The sequence below is a fragment of the Cydia strobilella genome, chromosome 5, assembly GCF_947568885.1.
Source record: "Cydia strobilella chromosome 5, ilCydStro3.1, whole genome shotgun sequence".
Classification (NCBI taxonomy): domain Eukaryota; kingdom Metazoa; phylum Arthropoda; class Insecta; order Lepidoptera; family Tortricidae; genus Cydia; species Cydia strobilella.
The window spans coordinates 18,227,788-18,246,182 of record NC_086045.1 but is presented as its reverse complement, the minus strand read 5'-3'; the positions used below and the strand labels follow the sequence as shown (position 1 = coordinate 18,246,182).

The 18,395-nt window shown below is 39.4% G+C and overlaps 2 protein-coding genes across 2 annotated transcripts in view; one reads left to right on the top strand and one right to left on the bottom strand.

The window, feature by feature from the left end:
* Window positions 1-371: 371 nt before the first annotated feature.
* Window positions 372-18,395, top strand: part of LOC134741527 (uncharacterized protein KIAA0930 homolog) — a 63,644-nt gene continuing 45,620 nt past the window's right edge. Inside the window, exons 1-3 of the mRNA XM_063674340.1 lie at window positions 372-868; window positions 6,186-6,346; window positions 13,362-13,544. Of these exons, the coding sequence (XP_063530410.1) occupies window positions 766-868; window positions 6,186-6,346; window positions 13,362-13,544 (447 nt within the window). The 5' untranslated portion in view covers window positions 372-765. The remainder of the gene's footprint in view (window positions 869-6,185; window positions 6,347-13,361; window positions 13,545-18,395) is intronic.
* LOC134741525 (phosphatidylcholine:ceramide cholinephosphotransferase 2-like) lies at window positions 12,939-15,848 on the bottom strand. The gene is made up of 2 exons (XM_063674332.1): window positions 15,469-15,848; window positions 12,939-14,910 (listed from the first exon to the last, which is right to left on the bottom strand). The coding sequence occupies exon 2, from the start codon at window positions 14,879-14,881 to the stop codon at window positions 13,586-13,588; it is 1,296 nt and encodes a 431-aa protein (XP_063530402.1). The 5' UTR covers window positions 14,882-14,910; window positions 15,469-15,848; the 3' UTR covers window positions 12,939-13,585.

Here is an 18,395-nt window from a genome sequence, read left to right as displayed (position 1 = left end):
AGGATTGAGGCCACTATAGATTTGACAATTTGTCAAAGATTTGATTATTATACTATGGCACACCCACTTTGTCAGTAAAAAATGGCGCAAAATTATTTTTTTTTATGGGAGGTCAATTGGTCAACCCTTCGCGCCTACATTTTTTATATTTGTTGCCTTTTTCTACTGACAAAGTGGGTATGCCAGAGTATATTTTACCAAAAATTCGCTTCGATTTATCAATGGCAATTAGTTACAGCCTTTGTCTTTTGTCTTATTCAATATTAATAAAAATCGCCACCGTCTGTAGAGCCCGTTAGCACTAGAAAATTAAACAAAACAAATGTCAAACTTTTCCTAGTCTATGAATATGCTATGAATGAATGTTGTGTTGGTTGTTTTGTGATCGATTTCCCCGCATTTTTCAGTTTATATACATTTGAAGGGCTAAACGATTTCTTCCCTCAAGGGTGTCCTCCCTCCCCAACCGGTCTCAAGGAGCGGCTTACGGGCTTATGGACGGTTAATTATAACGCGTCGTCTGGCTTTACTCATATTAATTGATAAAAAAACCCAGTGATTTTTCATTTTGCGAAAAATAATTTGAGAACGATGGGATTTTTAAAGAAGGATCTAGGACGTATTTGATTGTTTGATCGGTATCCAACAATAACCGGTCATGGTTTCAGGATATTTAACATTTTTTCTGTCAGCAAAGTTGTCATATGTGCGGCTGTGTTGACACATGTAGTGTAGTGTTTATTTGTGGGCGGCGCGGGCGCGGACATGGCGCTGGGCGGCGCGGTACAGAGCGCCAGCATGCTGGAACTGTTGTTGGAGGAGATAAACTTCCAGCGCACCAAGGAGATGCGCCAGCTCATGAAGGATGGTGAGTGACTGATTCTATTCCTTAAGGAACGCTTACCTTACTGTAGTTGGCATATTAAGTTGGAGAAAATTAGTCCAAAATTACTGTCCTCTACTTCAGTAGTCATGATTGGCCAAAACACCTATCTGATATTTTGTTTAAGTATTTATTGAGATACCAGGGCCGTGTTGCATAATAAACTACAACAGTGGTGGGCTTTTCTTGTGGAGGGCCAGAAAGTTTAACAAATTTCCGAGAAGGACCAGAATTGCAGCAAAAATGCATTTTTATTATTTCACGGCCCATATATTTATTATTTCGAAGGACTTTCGGCGGGCCGGATAAGATCCTTTCGCGGGCCGTACTTTGCCCACCACTGAACTACAACTAATGTTACAAGCGGAACTACTTGTTTAATAAGTGAAATTAGAAAAGGTGTTCTGCAGGTTATATTATACTAATTTGTTCGCCTTTCGTTTTTGTGGAACGAAATTAACTGGTTAAATTGAAAATGTTATAGAACAAGTAAGTTATCACTCTCTCTCTCATATGACAACTAGTTTACCCGAGAGTCTCCAAAGGCCAAGAGTAACCGATATTATATTGTTCCTCGCGAACCATAGAATTCCGATCCCTATTCTTACTGGTTAGAAGAGAGAACATAATTTGGATTTTAATGAACAAAATAATATTATAACGGTTTTGGAACAATATTAATAGGGTATTTAAACACCCATTCCTGGTAATGGGATTGGTAACTGTGAATGGTTTTTATAGATGGCGCCAGCATAGTTACCTGTCTCTAGTTTTGTTGAGTCTCTATGAGGTTTGGCTTAAACGGCTAGCATAAAAATCCAAGAAAAAAAAGGGGTTTGACACTATCCATAGGATTGACAGGTAAAACCTATTATTATTTATCTCCACGGGACTTAATCGCGTAAAATAGTTTTAAAATGTACCTCCGACGTTTCCAGGACGGCGTTGTCCCCGTGGTCTCGGAGAAGACTGGCTAAAGTTGACATCAACATCTTCTAGGCGCGCGAGTTTTTCGAACTACCCGCACTTGGTCTTGTTTATTAACTTAAACGTTTTGCGCACTAGGGATGCTACCGGGTCGACACACAACACTCACAATATTCGATTTTTCAACTTTCGATATTTGGTTTCGCTTACACTTACTAATGACTGGGTTCCATGTGGATGAGATCTTAAAACACATAGATAGTTGAGGTACATTTTAAAACTATTTTACGCGATTAAGTCCCGTGGAGATAAATAATAATGAGTAAAAATCGTGAAAGTTTAAATCAGGTAAAACCTATGCTGGCGCCATCTGTACCAACCACTCCAACCAGCCAACCCCATTCATAATGCACTAATAAAAAAGTTCAAATTGCAACAAAATTTCATTAGTGGGAGTGTGAACTAGGGTATCTATTTATATAATAAATATCTATATAAATAACTGCGTAAAAATGCAGACAATAATAGGCATCAACTGATACAGTATGATTGTACAAAGTCAGCCCATAATTTATACCTGCTTATTCTTTATATAGCCTAAATAAACAGTGTAGTTAAGTAGATTGCTTTACTAACCCTCAAATGGCTGAAATAGAAGCATACTGAGTAGTTTCCTTTCAGGGGTCAATGACCTAGAGGCCATTCTGCTAGGTTTTGGGTTGGGCTGGTAGTGTTATGTGGAGTTGAGAAAAATTATTTAAATTGTTGTGGGTACAATACAAGCCACTGCTATTGCAACATAGACCAGGGCCGTGTTGCATAATAAACTACAACTAATATTACAAGCGGAACTGCTTTTCTAATTTCACTTATTAGAAAAGGAGTTACGCTTGTAATATTAGTTGAAGTTTATTATGCAACACGGCCCTGGTTATTTGATGCATATCTGCATGTGTAATTTGTGTTACTGGATGATTTTAATGATTGTGGTGGTTGTCCATATCTACCTGATATGCTTTTATGTTATGGGCTTAGTTTGTTTCTGTGAATTACAAAATGGCAGTTATTAAATGGTACAAAGGCAATTGTTTATATTACTCGTAACATCTATTGCACCATAAAAAAATTGAAACAGACGGACTTGATTGCAGAAAGCATTCAAACATCTGGTCAGACAAAAAAATTAAAACACATTTGTATGTTTCACAAAGCAACTTACTTGACAAGTGAATAATTTAAAAGCTCCTACAATCAAGTTTTGTTGGCTAAATCAAAGAGGATATAATAAGATAGAGTGGTACTGTCATAGTAAATTTTGTAACCACGAGGTAACCACAGTAAATTCACTGCCATCTATCGACACACTTTAAAACTAAAAATGAAGACTTATAAAAATACGATAAAATGTATTTAAATATGGATAAATGATTTTTTTATTTGCATTAATTATTTTTATGATTTTGACCCATGTTCTTTCACTGATATGCGTTAAAATTGTTAAATAACAAACGAAACCGTCAACGCCATCTATACGACAGTAGGCCAAAGCTAGTAGCGCCCTCTGATCGAGAATCAAATTTTCTTGATTTTCGAGGCACGTTTTTTCCTTAGACTGTATCCATCTATTACGGAGTTATATCTATATTTGGCTAAATGAATGAGTAGAGAATTTAAAAACTTAACATTAGCGCCATCTATATTTTTTGTGTAGCGACAGCGCGGTAACAAGAGTAAGAGAGTAACATCGTAACAAGTTGTGTTTGTTAGTCTGGTATCGCGTCCAAACTCGCCTAACTTCACGTAGAGATGGCGCTGCCGTTGGTAGTTGTGCTGTTCGCATGACCTACTGGCATGCCCAGTTTATGTACCTGCAAAGATAGATGTAACTCCGTAATAGATGGATACAGTCTAAGGAAAAAACGTGCCTCGAAAATCACGAAAATTTGATTCTCGATCACATGGCGCCACTACCTTTGGCCTACTCTCGTATAGATGGCGTTGACGGTTTTGTTTGTTATTTATAATTTGGTCCAAATAATATAGGTAAAAAAAATTGCAAATAATGCAAAAAAAAAAAAAAATTATCCATATCTTTTGATATTCTTATTTCTAGTTTTAATCGTGTGTCGATAGATGGCAGTGAAATATACTGTGGTTACAAAATTTACTATGACAGTACCGCTCTATCATATTATATCCTCTTTGGTAGCTGACTAAGAACCGCCCCAGTAAAACGATCTACCTATTGATAATTAATCTTTTGGACGCCAATGACCGATATATACGCACCGCAGGTTCAATGCCAAAGACCGATTAATCGGTCATAGACCACTGAGCAACATAGACCTACATGCATATGCATAAAGGTGCGTAACTTAATTACTTTTTTATGCATCTCGCTCGTACTCGCAAATTAGTGCGAGCGAGATGTATAGAAAGTTTTTTATTTTATTTTTATTGTATTTTATTGGGAAACAAACAGCTTACAATAATACAGGATATAGATATTATGACTAATACATGAGCCAAAACAGTTTCCACTAATGAAATAAAACATAAATGCTCAAAGGGGACTAGAGTAAAAATACATTATAACATATCATTTCAATCGTTCTAGGAAACAGAGAAAGAAAAAAAAAATAAAAAAAATAGTTATACAGACGTCAGTTAATATGTAAGTTTGACACTGCTAAGGCAGTCGTGGTAAGTCTACCGGTAATGACTGTTTAACACATTCACTGCCAGCGCGAGCTACGCGCTATGAGCGTAGCCGATAACACAAGAAAACCCGTATGTAGTGAAAAGCGCCTAAGAACAGCCCGCCTAGCGGGTCGCTGTTGGCGAATATGTTAAAGAATTAAAGTGAGGTGACCCTTTGTCGATCTGTAGTAGCCTAGTACTCCTAGTAGGCAAGTTAATAAAAAGCTTGTAAAAGTTGATCGTTTCCTACGAGTTAACTTCAGACAAACACGCCAATTAGAGTTTTAGTGGCATTTCTTCAACCAAAAACGTCACTTATGACACTGACAGGTCAGTATCATATCAAATAACTAAAACTCGAATTGGTCTATTAGGGCATGTTCCACAAGAATCAATTTCCGATTTAAAACATTATTTTACTATCTAGAATTCCTGAACATTCAAATAGAATTAAAAAATGATAGATGGCGCTGCACGGCTCCTTACAGTAGACCATAGACATAGTATAGTAGTTATAGACATGAAACCGAGCGACCAGGGGTAAGTGAAAGACATATTCATATATTGACAGGTTAATGTATGGCAGCAAATCCTTTTTCTCATTCACTCTTATAAATTTCGATATTTCGCCATCGCCTCCTACGTATGCTGCCATAACGCGACCATGAAAAAAAACCCGGTCGGTGATAAGGACAAAGCATGGCACTATTTTCTCTTTCCTCTTATAGGAATCGCAATAAGACTATCTTTCTCTATCAAAGAGTGCCAGGCCCTTGCAGTAGACAGTAACTTTTTGTCAAAGGTTGACGTTTGATAGTTCAGTGTTCAGTTACTTATACTTACAAACCACAAAACCTATGGCACGATCTTCTTCAGCGTTCAAGCTAATGGGCACGATTTTTTCTTAGACTATATATCATACAGGATACAGGATGATAGGAAATCGCCGTATTCTTGAAAAGGATTATTCTATGGGTCATTTGCAATGATTTATGTCTAGTCAACCCAACTGGTGATTGTAAAAAAACTACCCACTTAAATTTCAATTTAAAAAAAGCATTTGCCTAATAGCCAATGAACAACTGATTACGAAGAATTTAAAAAAATCTGCGAAAAACATTCCAAAATTTTACAAATAAAAGACAAGTTATTGTAATTTCTTCTGAATTTTGTAACAATTTAAGGTGGTTCGCTTTTCTATTAATTTAGCGCAAACGAATATTCGAAAGTAGATAAATGCGCACATATTTATGTAGTAAAAGTGTGTAATGACTTAATAAAACATATTCTTTTTTATGGAAATCGAACCACCTTAAGGCATAACTTTAAAAAAAAGTATGACATTTCGCGTACAAATTACAGCAATGAGTGCCTCTGTTCATAAGCTTTCTAAAAAGGTACAATTGTTGACATAATTTGCATTTCTTTTAAATTATTAATAATAATAGCAGAGCACTGAGCAGGTTGTGAGTACGGGCGAGATGCATAGTACGAGCATAGGACGCATATGACGCTAACGAATATGTCAGTGACAAACTGGTAGTAGCCATATAGTTAGGGTATGACATACGGAGTGATTTTTTAAAGTGAGACAGTCTTAGGAACTATTAGGTCTCTTTTTAGGGTTCCGTACCCCAAAACGAACTGGAATTACACCTTACCCGTTCTTCCGCAGAGTCGGGTTTCGTGGTTCTCCAAGGCACGACGTACTGGACGGACCTCTTCGTGCGCCACTTCCTTTTCCAAGAGGAGCGCTCGATCGACTGCGACGATCTTCTGTTCTTCGTGCGCAAGCGGCACGTCAAGGGGTCCTCGCGGTATCTGCCCAAGTATGAGGTACGCATGGTACAAATGAGGTACTCCTCTCGCAAGTATGAGGTACGGAGCCAGAGGTACCAAGTATAACGTACCTACTCATATGCGGGGGCTAGTTGGCCGTAGTTACTGGAAGGCACTTCCCCGGGACTGAGGGCCTACCGCGAACCATTTCTTTCGTTCGTTGGTCTACATGCTTTTCTATCGCTCGAATATGCAAAAGTGAAAGAAAGGCAGATAGATAACATTTCGATTTTAGATTTTTGCGGTAGGTTGTCTGGGGGACTGGCCGAGATGACAATCGTACATCGACACACGCAAAACGAAAATTATGATACGCTACGCTATAGTCTGTTTTTTTATTCCGTAGACTAAAATGACATTTCATGTGTTGCTAGTTTTTTATACGTCTTATAAATTGTGATGTGTTACAACACTTACAACCGGTACCAACCAAAAATAAACTATTGGGAGGTATATACCTATATTTGTTAATGAAGACGAGAGAAAACGCACTGAATACATCCGATCACTATACGAGTAAAGTAACGAATATTGATTATGTCGAATACGTAAACCAAAAATACCAAAATGGCGTTGCGTCAGGTCGGCGATACGTCAATGTCATTTTTTTAATGTTTGGGGAGATTAGTAGTGAGTAGATTTTATTTATTGTTTATTTTGAATCTAAAATTAATTTAATGTTTATCGGTTATTCACAAACCGAAATCAAAGATCAGCACTGTTTGTTTTAAGCTGGTATCATTATTTGTACGTTTGACTCTTGTGGTTGTTATTTTAGTCTACGGAATAAAAAAACGGACCTACGAAAAGTAATGTGACTATTTCCATACATTATTTAAGTTTCGATGGGCATTTTCCACCAACGTTGTCATCATGGCTAGGGGCTAAGTCCCCTGGATCCCTGGTCTTTATGCAAGTACCTACCTTGGGCAGAGGCCGGGTTCAAATGCCTATTGAGCTTTATTCCGAAGTCAATAATTCCATTTAGGAACGAAGTGGCGTAGTACTAGTAGTCATCAGCAGAAGTAGAGCTAGCGGCTGAGGTTTCCATTCTCAATCAATCAAAAATCTACACTCGTTTCTACTCTTAACACATTCACTGCCAAGAACACGTGGTGTGTTTATTTTGTATTGGAATATTTGGAAACGAGGCGCTTGGCATTGTAAGTGATAACAATATTCAAAGTAACCATTTTTAATTTAGTTGCGTTCAGATCATTTTGAATATGCACCTGGTCCGCTTAATTATATTACAAACAAACAGACGTCCGGGGGAGGTGAAAGTAAATAAAAGCTATTCGTATAAATCGACTTGTATGTAGATAATATTAAAAACCAAAATTTCCAACAATATTTTTTTTTTTACCTTGAAATTAGTACATCGTGCAACGTCGAGGGTGAGAGTATTATTACAAACTAAGTCTAATAAAATAATTCACGACACGAGCTATGTACAATGCTTTTCATCAGTTCATCACACTTGCAAGTAAATAAGTACCCACATTTGTACGCAAAAATAAAAGTTAATTACAAGAAAATTTATTGATCCCCATTTTTTTTTGACGTAGCGTCTTAGACGTAGCGTAGCGTAGGTAGGTATAGACCATACGCCATGTGACCCTACCCACCTATATACGAGTACCTATTTATATAAAAATCATAAAATCGCGTAAATAAAAATATTTTTGTCATAAAAAGATAGTAAACGTCGTAAACGACAACTATCTAATCTCATGAAATACACGTTCGCTACTGTCAGTTTATTATAGGGCTCCCGGTATCCGTGTTACACGCCGAAACGTATACCCGTGTTCTTAAACCCGGCGGTACTAAGAACCCGGTTTACACGGAACCGCCGGGATTCGAAAACGTTTCGAAGGAACGTTCCCAAGAAACGTATCTCAGACACGTATCTCCGTTTACACGGGTACTTAAGACCGTTCCGAACGGGTCCAAATACTCCGAACCAGTTTGAGCCAATGTACAATGGTAACAAGGTCCACTATTATTATGCCGACTTCAGATGAATTCGTTTGTCGTACGATTTTTAAAGTGAAGCTTTTATTCTATTGCCCCAATTTACTAAGTTAAGATTAAAACCGCGATTATAATACCGTAAATCGAATTAATTTCCGATTTTTTTTAGTTAAATGCCTGCAATCCGAAAAAAGTTTCACTTGCATCGTGGTTTCATAAAACCGCACAATTACTTTTTTTTAAATTGTTTTTAACCGTATTGATAAAACATAGGTACTGAGCCATCTTCCTATGTTTAATAGTAGGTTACATAATTTTAATTTTAAACTATTTATATCATTTAATAAAACCGATTGCTTCTAAGTTAATTACATAAATTTGATATCGATCATAGATTTTTTTTATAATTATATAATGGTATAGTATTTTCGTTAATAAGAGGTGTGCAGACAGAATACAATATTAATTAAAAATAACAGTTTAATTATTTCGTGATTATTTTTATCTCGGATCTATTACTGCTTTGCGAAAACAACAAACCTGCCAACGGCGCAAAAAAGTTATTAGTAGGTACACAAAAGCGGGATTATCGAGTAATCATGCTCAAATGAAAAACAAAATTTTACCCAAGAACCATAAAAACCCATACTACCTTGGATAACTTGTGATAATATTGCTAATTACATTAAGATAGATCTTTAAATTGGTAGTCATTCATAATTCACTTTGGTCACTTTCTCACTAGCGTTCAGGTAATAAACTTAAATGCGCACGTTGCCGACCGGTGGTCCATCCATCCATTGTTTTCCAATATCCTTTTGTTTGTTATCGTCGAAAACATGTAGGTTCCCAAACTATTATCACAAGTGTCACCGCCAATTATAAGCTTTATGTCGTTGTAATAAGGTCAAAACATATGCACAAGAAAATGTTTTCCATTGTTTTGTAGCTGCACCGCACTAAAAAGCGTTTTACTGTGGTAAGAGGTACCTAAAGCAAAAACAATTAGAATTTAATGAGAAGGTGCAATTTTATCATGTTGATTTAAAGTGTTTATTAATAACTAGCGACCCGCCCCGGCTTCGCATAGAGAGTCAAGCATAATAAAATACATTCTGTAACAAGTATTCACTTCGGAAGCCTAATAATACTAAGAGTTCACTGTCCATTTGTCTGTCACCACTCACTAGGCTGTATCTCATGAACCGTGATAGCTAGACAGTTAAAAATTTTACAGATGTATTTCTGTTGCCGCCATAACAACAAACATTTAAAATTAAGTTTGTACGGAACCTTCGGTGGGCGAGTCCGACTCGCACTTGTCCGGTTTTTTTTGAAGTTGATAATGGGTTAATTATTCTTAAAATATAGACAGACAGCCATCAGATAGACAGACTTTTTTGTAGACATTGGTCTACAAAAAAGTCTGTCTATCTGATGGCTGTCTGTCTATATTTTAAGAAATGAAAGAGAGACAAGTCCACCATACATTGAGATCAAATAGATTGGGCAGCTTTTTCGATTAAGCCAGCGTGATTTTTTCTAACTTCATTAGCAAACATCGTCATATTTCTACCAATTTAAACAAAACCTTAACAAAATATACACATAAACATTCCCAAAGAAAAACTTCTTCCATAGGTGAGGTCTGGTTATCGCGAACATACAGACAGACATACGGACGGGACTTTGTTTTATAAGGTGTACCTACATTATATGACAAGAAATACAATTTCATATCATGTTCTTAAATTTAACTAAAAATAAAGAAGCAAGTTAAAATTGTTTTTTTTTTTTATAAATACTTAATGCCAATTTCGAACATTAGTTGAACTCGAACTGAACTCGATGGTTCTGATATTTTTTTAAAATAAGTACTAGCAGGTTTTTTTATTATATTGCTAACCCGCAACGTAAAAAAAGTAGCTATTTAAAGTGCTATATAAAGTACTATACTTTGATAAAAAGCGTGAATACTCGTAATACCTATTGCAAGCAAAAACTACCTGCCCAAGAAAGGGGTTTCTAAACCGTTTATTGAATTTCGTCTCTATGACCCACGGAATAAGGTTAAATATGACATAAACTCGTCATGAATCTTTTGTCTATTCATTTGTAGCTGGCGTTCGTTCCTTCGCTACTATCGTCAAGGACGTGTCCCGGAGCCACGGATAAATAAGATACGTTTCTTCGAATACCCGTTTATCCGTGTACACGGGTCTTAACTACACGTTTCTTAATTAAACGTGCGGAACGGGCCAGAAAACCGTTTACGTATTATTCGGAAACGGGTATTCGAAACGTGTAAACGAAACACGGATTCGACCGCGAGCCCTAGTTTATTACGTTTTCTAATTATGTACCTATTCCAGATAAAATATGTTTTGAATATCTTTTAATATTATACTTGGTTATACCCTCATTGGGGACAATGTACAGTACGCGTGGGCGTACTTGTAGGTATACAGGTACAAATTAAATTAGAGTTATGAACTCTTAGAAATAAAAGAAAATTCCAAATTCAAAAGCGCTAAAGTTGGCTTCGGTCTTACGAGGACACAGTTAACTTTTTTAACAAAATAAAATATCCACTTGACGCATACTTGACTTGTCAAAGTAGCTGCAAAATTTCATTATTTCAACATGTTTTTCACGCCACAGCTCGGAATTGTAGCAATAGATAAGACAGTCTAAACCAGAGATGGGCCGAATATGGAGTTTGCCGAATACGAATATTCAGCCGAATGTTCGGTTCAGACCTTACCAGACCGAATATTCGGCCGAATTATTCGGTTCGTCTGTATAAGTCTAATAAACCTTTTGCGCAACCCAAGATAAACCGCTTCCTTGGCATTCCCAAGAAACAAGCAGGTCAAACAAGGCAAGGGACACTTAAACAAATTTCCAACTCTCCATATGGTCAAAACATCCTATGGATTCAACATGTCTAATCATGTGTTTTAATGACAACGGGAAAAAAAGTTTTGTAGAGGAGCTAACGTTTTACAGTGTTGCAATAAGACAAACAGAATAAAAAATATTTGCGAATATTCGGCACTTTTAACCGAATAATTCGGCCGATACAAACATTGGCCAACTTGCCGACTAGAGTTGGCCGCATACCAACTCTGGTCTAAACCTACATTTATTAGAATGAGATTATGATTATTTATTCTTCAGTTTTAGGAGTTACAAATCTAAATCTTGACTAGGAAATAGGATTAGTTGCACACCTGCGCCCGTAGCCAAGATAACAATCGTTCGCTATCACATTAATATGGAAGAGTGATAGAGACAGATAGCGTTTCGTAGTCGTAGCGCAAACGAGTGTCATCTTGGCTAGGTCCCCTGAACCAACAGTCCAACAATGTTTTAGTAATCTGTTGTACTACACTTTTACTTTCCATTCACTGATTAGTTGGCACTCAACCGACTCAACGCACCAAGTTTATTAGATAATTTATGATTGTGCTTTTAATTCTTTTAATAATAAAAAGGTTGTTTATTATAGGTTCTTAAACTCGACGTATAAGGCGCTTTTAAGCGTTAAAATTTTGAGCTGTTTTTTTTTGATTAAAAAAATACAAATAGGCGGGAGGTAGGTTTTGAGACGATCCAATTATGAGATTTAGTAAAACGCATAATTCAAGTACAAATAGTAGTAAAGTAGCAATTTCTGTATGCGGTATGTTAGCAATTTCGGCATACAGAAATGAAAACGACGCAAAGTTGGTCGTTTCGAATTTTGATTGAAGGTAAGAATATCAAAGTGCACTAGATACGTAGACTTGTATCTTCGAGGGCTTAAACTAACTCGTCCATTTATTGGTCACTTTCTAACTCTAGCCTCTTCAACAATCTACTTTACGAGCAAGTGTGATGCAAAAAATTACATCCTTATGCAAATAAGTAGCTTTTAAAATTTGCTGTCGATAATGCCAGTCCGGTTTTGTTTTATCGGCCGCTATCGCTGGCATAGCGCAAATATTTATATACATACACATATATCGTGATTCCATGACTTGTTTGCGGCGCAGGATTTCATTATACAACAATGAGCGTTTGACGATTAAATTAATCAGATTGCGCTCATGTGTACTTCTTTGCATTGCGTTTAGAGGTTCTTTATAATATTTTGAAATACTCGTACCATTCTGATCGAAAAAGCTAGTTTGTCCTCGCCATTGCTCGTCAATTCGTTACTATTGTATAGGTATATAAATTTTGCTTTAAAAATGCGTTTTATAGATAGTACACTAGTTTGTGACTAGGGAATACAAAACCGAATTTTAATTGTATGAAAAAATCAGTTAATAACCGAAGAGGGATTGGGCGGTCAAACCCGATAAGTCGTGCAAATGGGTTTTTGAAATTAGAACTATATGTGACGTGCGTTGAGTTCTTATTTAGGTGACAAAATATCTCGACTTATCAGGTTTGACCGCCCATCCCTCGGTCAATATTCACCGAATTTTCATACAAATAAAAACCGGTTTTGCATTCCCTATTTGTGACGGGGCAGCGATGGCTCGCTGATAATTCTAGTAGGTATAGCACCATTTGGATGAAGTTACAAAATACTATTAGATTCTTTGGAAATACAAAAAGTAGCTTTAAACAACAGTATGTATTCTATTTTATACAATATAAAAATATTATTTCTTATAGTAGCCTTCTCATTATGCTATGTATGTACTTAGCGGTGCAGGCCGCTCATGCATCCTCGGAAACATTCCAAATCACAGTACATTTGGTTTTTAAATATCGCGTCCTTCTCACACTGCGCTCCATAACCACTTATAAAAGTTATAATTTATATAAAAAAAGATTTTATATGTATTTATCAACAGATGGCTGTTCATAATTGATCGTCCGAACGATAACAGTCCTCGTTAAATAAAAATCTTATTCTATTCAACAATAAAAGCATACGAGTTTATAGAACAGTTTGCACTAGACATTTAGGAAAACTCACTTATCGGTTATCACATAGGCCACTTGTCCGACCCCGTCTGTCACGGCCTGTCTGTTGCAGACGGACGTGGAGGTGTTCCGCAAGGACTCGAAAAAGCTACCCATCGGCGACCCGGAGATCGACTGGGAGGAGACCGTGTACCTGAACCTGATCGTGCACCAGTTTGACTACACGCTGACCCTGGCCGTGTGCACGCGCACCAGCCCCAAGGAGCTGCAGGTGCTGCGCCGGCACTCGCAGAAGGTGCGTCACACACGCTCGGGCGGCGGGGCGCCCTCCCGTCACTAGCTGAGCCGGCTGAACAGCTTGCTGCGCGGCCACGGCAGCGGCCAGTCGTAGCGCCGCGGTACCGGCCCGCGCACGTTGCGCTCCAAGTACGTGAACAGCCAGTACCACCACTCGCGCTGGATCATGTACTGGCCCGGCCCGTGTCGGTGCGGCGTCAACAGCAGCGAGTGGAACGTCCAGAACAGCCGCGTCGTCACGTAGTACGCGATTATCACGTCCACGGTGTAGTGGCCGTGCGCCAACAGCACGAACACCACGCCCAGCACCGCCGAGCCCCATAGGCCCCAGTGGACGGGCCATAGCTTCCGCGGCGAGTACTCCGCCACGATCAGGTACGACAGCACCAGCACCATCGTGTGCCCCGAGTAGATAAAGTCCCCGCAGAACGTGTGCCTGCCGTTGATGGACAGTCCGAACCCGGAGATGAGGTAGAACATGCGCTTTACCACCAGCAGCGGCGTCGTGCTGTTGCTCTTCGGGCTGCAGAAGTACGTTGTGCTCGACATCGGCAGCACCGTAACGAACATGGTCACCGAGCGGTAAAGGTACAGCAGCCCGATGATTAAGAAACACCGCCGCGCGACGATGAAGCGGTGCTTGTGAAACACCACTACCAGCATGGCGACCGTCGTCGATAGCATGATGAGGTACTCGGAGACGGCGAGTGCCCAGTCCCGGGCCGCCACGTTGTCGAGCCAGATGTCCGGCAGCGGCGGCGTCGTGTTGCGGTCCGGCACCCGCTCGTGTACCAGCGACAGCGCCATCATGTTGATGCACACGCATAAGAACAGGAAGAAAAAGGAAATAATCGTTTTCCATATCTCTTTAGGGAAGCGCTCCTCGCGCGCGCCCGGCGGGATCTCGGCGATGAAGTCGCCGCGGGCCGGGGAGTGCTCCTGGTCAGGGTCGGACTCGTCGGTACCGGGCGCGGGCGCGTCCGTCTTGGCGGCGCGCGCCAGCAGCGGCTGGCGCTGCATCAGCTCCGCCTGGTTGGGCATCTCGGGGTTCGCACTCGGCCGCTCGCTCTCGGTTCGAGAGGCGTTGTTGTTCAGGTCATTCCGCTTCAGGCGCTCGAAGTTGATGCCTTTGATTTCTTCGTGGGCGGTGTGTTGCGCTATGTCGACGTCGACATCGGCGGGCGGCGGCGGCGGCGGATCCGCGGGCGGTGCTAGCTGCTTGTCGGGCAGCTCATTGGCGAGGTAGACGCGCACGGACTCGACGAGCGGCTCGGCGAGGTTGATCTGCTTGGGCGGCGACGGCTCCTTGTCCGGGGAGCGGGCCGAGATCGTCATCCACTCGCCATTGGGCTGCTGGATCGAGCCTGAAATTGAAAAACAACATCGTTAATCACCGGAAGTGCCTATTTCAGTTGCGGGCGCAATGAATCGGTTACGTCGGTTGCATTATTCCGAGCGCCTTTCGAAATTGTTCGACGCTCTAAACTAGAACCCTACATTGTATCACTATCTACGTGAGAATCCTGTTCTATTAGCCTTATAGTATATGTATTCGATGAGGAGGTAACGTAAGCCGATTAACCGGTTTCGTAGGTAGGAAATTAATAATTTTGACATTCCGTTTTCCGTGACCTATGAATGCGGTCCAAACCTCGCGACACAGCATAACAACAAATGTAAGTTTGTAGCGTGATATCTCTAGAATATTCAGCGAGTAGGTAAACAAATTGTGAATGTGAGCGGTTCAAAGACCGAGGCTATGATTGCGCGAGGGGGCGGAGCGGGGAGGACTCCTTTGTCACTGTCACAGTTGATAATTAGCGCGTCGTGCATCCCGACACACATAACATTAACGTGCGCACAGACAACAGGTTTCTCTTTCGCCGGGCACACAATTCGTTAGAAAGCGCACGGAAACTCACTCGATCAATGTGCTCCTTGGCGTCAGCGGGAGCGCTCATCGACCGACGGCCGGCTGTGGGCTCGGAGGAATGTTCACCGTCACTAAATCACTCACACAAATGAGGGCGCAACGAAATTGTATGCACTTCACTGTTAACGTAACGGCACGGCATCTATCAAGCACCGCTTGCACTGTTTGACGATTATAAATAACGACGGAACGTTCGAGCGTGGTGTGTGTCGGCCGCGTACTAGAAAACATGTAGCACTGGTTGGCTTTGATCGGCTTCGGGGGGCGTCGGGCGCGCTCGGGCGCACTCGGCTCAATGAGATAATTACGTGCGTGACGTCACAGACGGCGCAGGCTCCCTCGCTCGCGGCCCCTACTACGCGGCTCCACAACAGCTGACGGAACCGAACATTTCCATTCAACCTTAACGAACAATAATTCTTAGTATTACTTACACACAAAATGTATCGATACCGGCTATTATTATATTACCTACATTATCAAATTGGTTAGCATTAAAAGTGTATTAGAAAATTTAAGGAATGTGGTGTAGTTAGAAATCTCGTTCGATTATTGGTGAGATCCGGTTTCAGACCGCAGGCCCAGACCTCATGACTCGTAGTACGCTACACCTACACAACACCTACGATATTTACATTTTAAACGTAAACAACTAAACAACAATTATATTTCGCTAGGATTGTGTTAGACGCTGACGTAAAGGCGGTGTTCGGTGTTCGCTAATCTCTTGGTAACTATGGTAATCATATACCAGTACGAGTACAGTCAACACAAATGGAAGTTTGAAGTGATGATCTATTATTTCGTACAGTCATATTTACCTAACTGAATACCTATACGAACTGTTGTATTTTATAGAAGAAAGATAATAATATAGGTAGGTATATCTTTTACTCGCCATAATCACCGTATAATATAGCGAGTAAAATATATGTACATATTTCCTCTTAATGATTATACAGACACCGCCTGACCGCAACCCGCGAGCCGCGACCCTCTGTACTGGCGCCGGCGGGACGCCATTGATTGCTATATACACAATTAGTGATACGGCTGCCGTTATACACCTCGTCTAGAAACTCTTGCATAGTATATTTGAGTTTTTAACCGAGTTCAAATCATCCTTTAAGGAGGAGGTTCTTAATTCTTCCGATTTTTTGTTATACATATTATAAGGCAAAATAAACATTGGGGTAAGGGAAATACTTCTACTTCTTGGGAATTCTCATACTGTTGCTCTTACCTCTGTTTCTCTTACTTATGTTAAGTGTTTACTTGGACTACTAATATTTGGGTCCCAGTGCTCGGTCCCATTTTTATCAAGTTAGGATATGATGACGGGATCCTGGAGAAATCGAGGGGACTCTTCAAATATTATAGACACACTCAGCACAAGTTTCACTCGTGCAGTAGTCATTCGTGCATTTGCACTCTGGATGCATAATTTTGTAAAGTAGAACTACTGTATTGATGAAGACTACAAAATAAAATTATGACATTTTAAACTGTTTTGTGTAGCCGGTTCTTTTTTTAGGGTTCCGTACCTTAAAAAGGAAAAAAAAAACGGAACCCTTATACTCACTCGTGCGTCTGTCTGTCTGTCACAGCCTATTTTCTCCGAAACTACTGGACCGATTAAGTTAGAATTTGGTATACATATGTAAGTTTGTGACCCAAAGACGGACATGTAACGTAAACAAATTAATTTTAAACATGGGGACCACTTTTAGGGGGTAAATGAGAAAATTAGAAAACAAAGTTTTTCAAACTATATCGTGTAAATCGTGTTACATATCAAATGAAAGAGCTCATTATGAGAATCTCGATTATTTTTTATATTTCTATAATAAACAGTTTGTTATTCAAGAAAATAGGCAAAGAATGACTATTCCCCCCTTAATCTCCGAAACTACTGGGTCTAAATTTTGAACAATATACACAAAATAGTTCTTTACCCTACAGCTTTTTAAAAGACATTTCAGTCACGTTTCACATAAAAATACATTGTTTAAATTGTGTAATGTACGGAACCCTTGGAACGCGAGTCCGACTCGCACTTGGCCGGTTTTTAGGGTTCCATACCCAAAGGGTAAAAGCGGGACCCTATTACTAAGATTTATCTGTCTGTCTGTCTGTCCGTCTGTCACCAGGCTGTATCTTATGAACCGTGATATGTAGCTAGACAGTTGAAATTTTCACACATGATGTATTTCTGTTGCCGCTATAACAACAAATACTAAAAACAGAATAAAATAAATATTTAAGTGGGGCTCCCATACAACAAGCGTGATATTTTTGCCGTTTTTTTGCGTTATGGTACGGAACTCTTCGTGCGCGAGTCCGACTCGCACTTGGCTGGTTTTTTAAATTAAATTCGTGGCTTACATGTAGGTAGAGATAAAACATATTTTAAAATCATATTCTTTTAACTTGTTGTTATTCAGGTTATTTTGAACACCGTCCGCTAACTACATAAAGAATTTATTGGGCTGAAAAATGTCTATGCATCGTATACAAATTGTTACAAAAATAATCCTCAATTTGAAGCCATTCAGCATAATATATGTTGACATTTATGTATGTGTATGTATTTGCTTCCACAAATAACATTTGTTCTATACAATAACAATTGTAATAATCATAAATGTGTTTTTATTATATTCTGTTATGGTTTATCGAAAACTCGTTGGTGTTAGGTTTTGTTTATCCGCGCTTGTTTCCGGACTGGGTTTCTATATTTATTATCGATGTTGGCTTTGGCTAACTACTGAATCATTCAATTGTTTAAAATCATTGACTTTTTGGTGTACCGAGACAAACCTTACTGGTTTAACGGTACTTTTGTAATTAAGTTGTATAATATGTCTATTTACCTGAATAAAAAATATAAAAAAAAATGAGGTCAATATTTTCAAT